We start from the raw sequence: 9,739 nt of genomic DNA, 5'->3' as shown, positions 1-9,739 counted from the left end.
CAAAAAAAAAAAAAAAAAAAGTGTTTAAAAAGAATCGATCGAATCATTTACAAATTACAACATTTAAATTAAGACACAACAAAAATCGTTCGTATATTCAAAAAAAAATTGCATGGAAATAAGAATAATAAGTTTCACAATTTTTCCAAAATTCTCGCGTTACAATCTAAACTAAGGAAAATCACCAAAAAAGCAACGTATCCGTTCGGCGAAAGAAAAGAATTTCGCGAGTGGAGAGAAAGAGAGAGAGAGACAGAGAGAGAGACAGAAAGAGAACCTCCACTTCCGGTGGGCACGAACAAAAGTGACGTTTCTTTCGCGTTGCGTGAAATATTCATTCGTTTTCCGGAGGGCGGCGCCATGAAAATTCGGGGAGAAAAGATCCGCCGAAAATGTGCACGATATAAGGAGGGGGAGGGGAATCGTGGACACGAATCTAGCGGGTGGTGAATAATATATGTTCGAATGGGATTGCAGGGCTTACGTGGTTGCGGCGAGAGCGAATTGTCCGAGGCTATTGGGGGTGGTGGCGGCGGCACGATTCCGGTTTCCGGTTTCGCCACGAGAAGAACCACGCGATCCTGGGTCGCCTTGAGCGTCGCCACCGCTTCCTCGTGCGTCACGTTCTCCAGGTTCTTGTCGCCCTGCTGGAATCAAAGGAATCCTCTTTTTATCCTCTCCACTCGAGTTGCTCCACGATACTACACACGACACTACAACTCGATACCGTTGAAATGCAATTTAATTTCATTCGGGACTTGCCTTGAAGCTAGCTTTCCTCTCTTTCGTTGGCTTCCGTGTTTGATGACCGGCGTGGGTTCAAGAAATTAAGGTCAATCACAAACGATCGTTTGCGATCGTTTAAGAGAGGAAAAATATCTTTTCGATTCTTTAATTCGAAATTTCATTTTATTTTATACTTTCGTTTTTAATAAACTATTAATGGATTTGGTTATTGAGGATTATTAAAAGGTGTTTTTGTGTACAGGGTGTAGGTAAATGTTACGTGTAAATAAGTGATTGTAAAAAAAAAAACTTTCGATTTTTCCGTCTGATTTTTTTAATTGATTAAATTTTGAAAATGGAAAGATTTTATGCGTGACAACAGATGTCGAAAAATAAAGTAGCTTATTGTAAAGTAGCTTATTAACGAAACAGATGTTTTTTTAGAGTTTTGAGAATTACAAAATCTCGCGAATAAATTAATCGTTTAAAAATAAAAGCGAATAATAATTTAAGCTCGACGAATGCAATAAACTCTATCGTTTATTGTCGTTTTATTTCTAACTATTAAATCTTCTGTTTCAGTTTTCCACGACGAAAATGGATAAGAGCGAAATCGACCAAGAAAAAACATAAAAAGTCGTTCTCTTCTGGAGTATCGATCAAGATATTTCAATAACGATAATCGATTTTCTATTCAATTTCTCTTGTCAATCATCGTTTACGTTTTTACACCTTGAGATGGATTATCGAACAAATATCGCGAGAGTTGTGCATTCTTTACTCGTCATCCTTATTAAGGGATGAAGAGCGTGAAACGTCATCAACGATATCTCGTTTCATAGATAAGGAACGAGCAGAGAAGGATAAAAATAGAGGGATAAAAGATTCGGTGAAGGATTAAAATTTTATTTTATTCTGTGTATGAATATTCCCAGTTTATAGGATATTCTGTAGAAGATAACAGGGAAGAGAATTAATGTAGATCGGATTGTAGATTTTTTTCTTTTATCTTGCGATAAATTAGAAGAAGATAAATATCCAAGCGACTGAACAAACAACGAAAATAAATTTTTCAAACGTATCTTTTTATTCCTATATTTTTTGTTGCAAGTTTCTTTTTTTTTTATTATACAATAGAAGTTTGTTCATATACGAATTTAGTAGAAAATCTGTTGATCGTTATTTTCTATTTGATAAAAAAATATTTCAAATATACATTCTTTCAAAATTTTATTTTTTAAACATTGCTTTTCAAAGGTGAGAAACAAAGCAAAATTTTTAAATGCAAAGGATTTAACTCTCTCTCACTTTACTATTAAAAAAAATTCTCAAAAGATGGAAGAGTACTGAAACTTTAAGATCTGTGATCTTATCCTCTCAAAAAAAAATTGTTTCATTTATAACTTGCTGTGCTCTACGAATTTCCATTAAAAATTTGAATTAGATAATTTTCTCTGTAAATGGAGCTCGTCCAAAAACCAAGTTTTCGAAAAATAGAATCGTAATTATTATAAAAATAGAATGATAATTATACGAAGATGATACAAAAGAAAAAAAAAAAAAGAAGGACAATATTGAAGTTTAGTGGACGTGTCATAAACAAGTGACGAACTTTCTGCTCTGTTCCTTGTTCAAATGTATGCGCAATCACGCGCAAAGTTAAATCGACTTGCGATCCATCCTGTCTACCGGTGTCTACGAAAACTTTGGAATAAATCGTTCCACGAAACGAGTCGAAAGAAGCTCAATCTATTCACGACAGGCCTTGTCGTTTCTTTTTTCTTCTTCTTCTTTTTCTAAACAATTTATCGCAACTTTGCGAGAGGCGCAACAACGATAAATCCAAGATCGGCAAAATAAGTGATTTCACTTATTGAAATGGTTTAATAATCGTCGCAATTGCGATTTTCTTGGTCCATACGAAATGCACGAAAGACGTAGAATTTCCAAGACCGCGTCGTGGTCGCATTGAGGTCCCTGTTTCGCGATTTTCACGATTCACGAATCAACGAGGCCGGGTGTAACCGCTTTAATCGCAGCTTTTTCGACCAGCCAGCCTCTCGAGAGGGAAGCTCGCGAAGAAAAGAGAGCTCGTCGATGCGAAAAATCGGGAACGAGGGCTCTCTGCACTCGCGACCGTTGCAACGAGCCGTGGATCGTTGATGGAACACCTATCAATTACTCGTCGCACATCAAAAACCACTCCGATCTATTTTTCACGTGACCCTCTCCTCCGTAGTTCCTCTGGTGGACAACCAGGATGGATTTGGAGGATTTTTCTGAATTTCGACTTCAAAAATTCGATTCGAAAATTCAAATTATTTGAATTTATGAGACAGATTTATCGAATATTTATCAAGTTTTTTGAAAAATCTTTGGAGGATTTCCTTTTCTAAAAGACGTTTCTCCCTCGAGGGGATTTTATTATTTTGTTAGTGGAGATAAAGTTGGAGATGAAGTTGGATAAATTGTGCCCCGGCTACGAAAAATTACGCGATTACGTTTCTTCGCTCGAGTGAAGAATGTATTTCTTCTTTGTTCCCGGCAAACCTATTTTGCATGAAGAATCCTCTAATCAAGAGCACAGTTCCTCCTCTGGCCGGACCAGAATGGCAAAAACCGTGAGATCATCAATCAGATTATAAGAGTATAAATGGCACTCTAACTACGATTGATCTCGAACTAGTACTCTCCTGAATATTTTACATTTACCTTTTAATGTATGAATTTTTATCATCCATTATAATACAAGATCTTACAGCCTTTTGTATAATTTTTATTGAAAAAAATCTCTTTAATCTGGAATATAATTTCACAATTATACATATTATCACGAAGAATTAACTTGATTCCAAAGAATTTTAAAATTCGCATCTCGAGATATAATAAACGCGCTTAAGTTACGTAATACACGATTCAATGGCAAATGACTAATTATTAATTCACGGAACAGAAGGATTCGAGGATAATTTTATTATTAGCAGGAAACAATGAAAGGAAGATGGAAGAAGTATATAATTTTTAAACTCACCAGGGCATTCCTGACGGCCACCAATTTGTCCCCAACGACAAGACGGCCATCCACTTGTGCGGCACCGCCCTCCATAATTTTCGTTACGTAGATCCCATTGTCGCCAGGTATATGCTGATTGCCGATACCACCGGCGATACTGAAACCGAGTCCCTTGTTACCCTTAATTAGCTCGATTTCGATCAGCTGCGTGTGTCTCCGTCGGCGTACGTACTGGAAATTAATTGAAATAGCCACTTACATCATCGTACATAGATACATCGTGAAAGCAAAAATCTTCTAAAAGCGAAATATTATTTTTAAATATTTTTTCTCTTAAAGAGAAAACCTCATGGTCATTAAGAACAAATTTGACTGGAAAATATCTTCGACGCTTAGAATAACGTGACAAAATTTGGAACGAACAAAATGGATTCAACGTGAAGTAGATCGATTCCTAATTCATCCCAACATTCTCAAATCTATTATCGAAAGCAACGATTGACCGAGTCAAGACAAATCGCTAAGAGTTTAGAGATCGAACGAGCTCTGTTCGAGAATCGTTAACTATGCGGCCATTAAATTTCGAGAAATTAAATGGAGCGACGCTGCATAATTAAGATTTCACTTTCACGGGGTTGGGTTCCGTTTACAGCGGTGCGCCTAGAAGCTGCACGACATAAATTTAATTAAAATCGGCCCTGTATACGAAACGCAGTTAAAATTTCACTTTAACCTTAAGCCTCCTCTTAAAGGCCGCTTCGAGGATATTACCAAGAAGGGGCGAGATGTGAAATAATAATATCTCGGCCCGTAAACGCTTTTATGCTTGCCCTGTGTGCCTATTTTTTCGCCATTCGAAAATGCTTAATACAACGCAGCTGCGACTCTACGAGAGAGAGAGAGAGAGACGAATTGCGTTTCATCGAGTTTGAAAAAGGAAAATACTACCATATACTCATTCTTTATTTTCTTTTTTTTTCAGGATCGTTCAATTGTGACGGTTGGAATATCGCAGATCTTAGGAGATATCAAGTACTAACGCAAGTATTATTTCACAAAGGAGTTGAAGATGTTCTCGGTTTTCAAGAGATACTGCATTATTCCACGCAGAACTTGTCAGATAATAATTGGACGCCAAAAACGGATTGTTTTCCGACTAGACGTGTTCTTCACTGTCATGGAGACGTTTCAAATCTTTCTCCCACTTTCTTTAATCGATTCATGAATATTTAAAAAGAAAATTATTAGATATAGATAATTCCATTCCGATTAATAACAATAATAAGAACTATGGAAATTTTATAGGAAAAAATGAAGTTGTACACGGATGAAAATATTATGGATATAAATTTCATTTGGATTAGTAATTGAGATTATGAAATTATGAAATTTTATATTGATTTTAAGCATTACTTAATGGAGAAATGAAATCTGATTTGATCAAGAGAAATTCCAACGGAACAATCAATGAACACGAACGTCGTTGGTGGTAAAAGAATAAAATTAAAATAAAATTTTCAAGTAGTTGGTTACGCGTTCTTTGAATCCTAATAATTTCATGGAATTTCTACTCGTTAAATAATCGATGATACGTCGCTTTCATACGTGAATTCATTTTTGAACATAAAAATATCCGACGGGATGTTCCATTAGATAATTGGTTATACGCAGATTCTCACGAAATTAAATGGAAAATTTAAAAATATGACGATAACTCGATGTTAAAAAAGTTAATAGAAAAGAAAATTCCACATTTTCGAAAACACTTTACGTTAAACATATTTTTTTCCACGAACAATGTGTTGAACCACAGCTTCTCTTCAAAAATCTTAAAAAAAAGCTCCTTATCGAAATCTTGGAATTGGACAAGAGAATAAAAATCTGTTCGAAGAAATTCTGCGTCGTGCATAAACGATCCAGGTTGGATGATTGGAACAGAGAATAAACAAAAAAAGAAAAACTCACTAGTTTAACGGTGTTCCCTGCCCGTTTGAGCGCGTCGACGGCAGCCGCGTGTGGTACGTCGACTACGGAAACGTCGTTCACCTGGAGTATCGTGTCGTTGACGCGTAAACGGCCGTCAGCGGACGCTGCACCGCCGGGTATAAGTTTCGTGATGTAAATGGCAGTGTCGTTGCCGAAGTGTGGATTGTCCGTGCCCCCAGCGATGCTGAAACCAAGCCCGGCGCCACCCCTCTCGAGCACGATCTCCTCGTACTCCCAGTCATCGTCTCCGTTCACCTGTTCATCAAATCATTTTTTCAAAACAAAATAATCAAATATCATCCGTGGATATTTAACGAATGAAAAAAAGGGACTTAAAAATATAACGATTCTATGAATTCAAAAGATTGAGAAGATAAAAAAAAAGGGGGGGAGGGAAACAATTTGGATTTAATTTTCAGATAATAATAATGGATAATTAAAAAAAAAAAAAAAGTTGTAACGTGATATGAAAGATGTATCGGTCAAGTATTATATCTATCGGTGCAGTTATCTAAATTATTAACCTGGCTATGAATCGTAATGTAAATATCTTGTCGAGATATGTTCAACACGATAAAAATGATCCAGATTGTTGGAGTGCGAAAACGTGGCGCGAAGGAAAGCGATTACATAAGGTAATCCGGCACGGGTCAATTCCTAATTACACGAGGGACTAAGCTCTCCCTGGAACGAAGGAGTTAATTGATTTTGAGACCCGCAGAGGAGTAGATTAGGTCTCGAATCCAGATCGATTGTGCTGGGTTATATATATGTTCGTAGTTATTGCTGGAATGGATATATCGATTAATGATGCCATAATCTGTCGTAATTGCGAGATTATCACGGAACAAGATTGATCAAGTGAGCGCGCGTCTAACAATTCCTCGGCCTGCATTTAACACTTGATTATATCAAGTATATTCAACCACGTGGAAAAAGAGAATACAACCGTTCTTCTTCTCACGGGACAAATGGAATTAGCCAATAATTGCTTCTGATGATCAAATTCTCTCAATTATAATAAAAGATAATCGTTCCTTGCGATTAAAAACAAATAACGATACGTTGTGTCGCAGCGTATGACTCATAAAAGACGGTTAATTATTGCGTGATTTATAGTGAAAATTAAATTATTTTAATACACCCAGAAGAATCTATAAAATTCGAACGAACCAACGCTGTAATTGCTTGTTCGAATCAACTCGACAACCATAACCTTCATCTTTAACGAGCTACAACTCACGTGTTCCAACGTGAGCAAACAGAGAGCACACACGCTTTATCAACAACTTATCGATCAGTGAGAATAAAAAGTCTCTCTATCGAATCTATCCAGGAGGGGGAGGAGAAGATGGATGATAGAACGGTATATCGATCGAAGGAATCTTCAAACCACGCAAACCACGACGCGTTCCCTCAACAAGCGCCAGTTGGTGCATCGCGAGTGGCCCAAATACTACGTACAAACACACGAGAGCCGTACGATGGATAGATTTGACGAGGATGGGTGCATCGCCTGCGGAATCGTAAATTAATCGTCCCCGAATTACCATTCCATGGAGTTGGTACACGGACAGATGGAGCGGCCGGCTCGTTAACCGGAAGTCCTCGTTACACCGGCGGAGTAACAGAGTTGTTCGATCCGGGCGGCACGGTTGACGTTACGATGCAATTATGGTAGCCGGCTAATCGACGATTGGCCAACTGAGTCGAGGTGAATCGCATCCATAATTAATCCGAGTTGCGTTCCGAGGTTGGAAGAAGATCTGAGGCGAGGTGATATTGCTCGTGATGATGGCGATGGTGCGCGATAATCGTGAAATATCGTCGCACACCTGCCGCGTCTCACGTGCGTGAAATGACGAATCAGGGAAGTGACGTTTCATTGGGTTTGGAATGGAATGGAAGCGTGTTCTTTTCACCATGTCGGGCTCGAGAGATTATTACTCGTTTCTATTCGAATTTTTTTATTTCATTCTGTGGAAATTATAGAAGATATAGATGTGTGCATTTTCGTTTGTTAATATTTGGTAAATACTCGTGCATTCGTCGCGAATAATCTGGCAAGTTTAAACTTGTAAACTCGTTCATTTTGTGAAGCATTAGTGCCTTAAAAGATGCTTTACTTAGAGAGACTGCTCTTAATGAACGGCTTACTACATTTTTTGCTATATATATATTTCAATGATATAGAAATCATTTCAATATCGTGCCATTTATTTCACAATCAAGATTTCATAACCAAGAAAATTTGGATTTAAATTGAAGAAATTGTCGATTTACCATTTTATATGATCCGTTCACCATGGTGGTCGTCATCGTGCGCGTCGATCCAACGTGATTGCCAACATTTTATTTTTTTAAAACACCACTAAACCAAGAAAAACCGTGCCAAAGTTTATAGACCATCGAATCCGATACAACTTTTTGTCCACATTCGCTCGAATCCGCTCGAACCTCGTATATATCAGATATATATATCAGATACCAGATATCGCTCGTTGTATCGCCGCGCTTGTATTTTTATCGCGCTTTAACGCGAACGAAAATTTCATTCACATCCATCGAAGGCTTATATAGCCGGGGGGAGGGGAGGGAAAAAGACGTGTTTCACTCCGGGGCCTCTCCTGGAGAAAAAAAAAAAAAAAATGGTCGGGTGCTGTTCCTGCCCAAGGGAAAATAATGCATAAATCATGCGGATTATTTACGACGCGGCAGCACGGCAACGTATTATCAAGTAATAATCAGTATCGGAGCGTTGCGTAATACCGTGGAAAATTCATGTTGGAAGCGGAGATTAATACGGTGTTGACGGTTTGCATAAATCCTCCCAGTTACCTTAAACGTGCCGCGATACCGTGATCGGATTATTTTTCGTCCTGGTTTATTCGAAAATTTGTTCAAAAAATATTATTAGTATCGAAATTTAAAATAATAATAATGAAAAATACAATGGAATTTTTTTATTAACTGGGGATTTCTTAATATTAAGATATTCGTTTTGTTTTGGAAACAAGAAGATAATTGAAAGGCAAGATTTATTAAGTAATCAAGAGTTTTAGTGTCTTTTTGAAATAACTATTCTTTAGTTTTCGCTTGGGGAAAATATTATTAATAATTTCGAGAGATAAAAATTCTTTTCCTTCTTCTTTTTCTTTCCCTCTATTTTTATAATTCTATATGAATACGATTGTATAATAAGTTACACGTACAATAATTTCAAGACAAAAAGATGAGATCGTATTCTCAACGACGATATTTTCAATTGATTCTTTATTTCCTTTTTTTTTTTACCATATATATTTTTCCAATTATAAAAGGATATACAACATTTTCGATTATCCTTAAGGATATAAGATATTAAAATTTAACCGAAATTTAAGAGAATACACAAATGTGGAATACTACGGCCAACACAAACCGCGATGGAAAATGACAACATAGATCGTCATTGTATAATCAAAATATCGATTTAACGGAATCGTTCTCGGGACACGGAGCAGAACGGACGCGTTTCTCTACCGTTCCTCGCAATTAATTTCCCTTCAACAATTACAAACCAATCAAATACTATCATTCCAAATAAAAAGCATGGAATGCTAACAAAAAAAAAAAAAAGGAATACACAGAATCTCAAAATTCATCTTATTATTAATCAAGATTCTACCTCGATCAAACACCCTTCAAATAGAATCTTAAAAAAGAATCTTAAGAAGTCACCAACTGTGTATCGAACAACAAGTAGCCACTTGTACCGCGAAGAGGCACGATGAAGCGGATCACGAGGGACGGGTCCACGTGATTTCACCGCGTGATTGCACAATCGCGTGGGGCACGCGATCGATCGAAGCAGCTGCTCCACTACGAGCAACGATCACGACTGAAAACGGCGCGAGAGTTTCTCAACAAGTTCCTCGAAGGCTGGGAAACGCGAAACTGCGACGAGTTCCGGTGACGACGGGCAGGAAGGCAAGAAGTAACGTTATCCGGTCCCGTTCCCGTTCCTGCGGACAC

The 9,739-nt window shown here is 37.5% G+C and overlaps 1 protein-coding gene across 14 annotated transcripts in view; it reads right to left on the bottom strand.

Moving 5' to 3' along the window:
* Positions 1-9,739, bottom strand: part of LOC102672047 (disks large homolog 4) — a 281,358-nt gene that overhangs the window by 79,792 nt on the left and 191,827 nt on the right. For 10 of the 14 annotated variants that reach the window (XM_006608848.2, XM_006608850.2, XM_006608853.2 and 7 more), the window contains 3 exons: positions 5,705-5,980; positions 3,758-3,970; positions 485-647 (listed from right to left, as the gene is read on the bottom strand). In XM_006608848.2, the coding sequence (XP_006608911.1) occupies positions 485-647; positions 3,758-3,970; positions 5,705-5,980 (652 nt within the window). The remainder of the gene's footprint in view (positions 1-484; positions 648-3,757; positions 3,971-5,704; positions 5,981-9,739) is intronic. The other 4 variants (XM_006608849.2, XM_006608861.2, XM_006608862.2 and 1 more) reach the window with 2 other exon arrangements.

This window comes from Apis dorsata, unplaced genomic scaffold (genome assembly GCF_000469605.1).
Source record: "Apis dorsata unplaced genomic scaffold, Apis dorsata 1.3 scaffold_50, whole genome shotgun sequence".
Lineage (NCBI taxonomy): Eukaryota > Metazoa > Arthropoda > Insecta > Hymenoptera > Apidae > Apis > Apis dorsata.
This window is presented reverse-complemented; position numbering and strand designations above follow the sequence as displayed.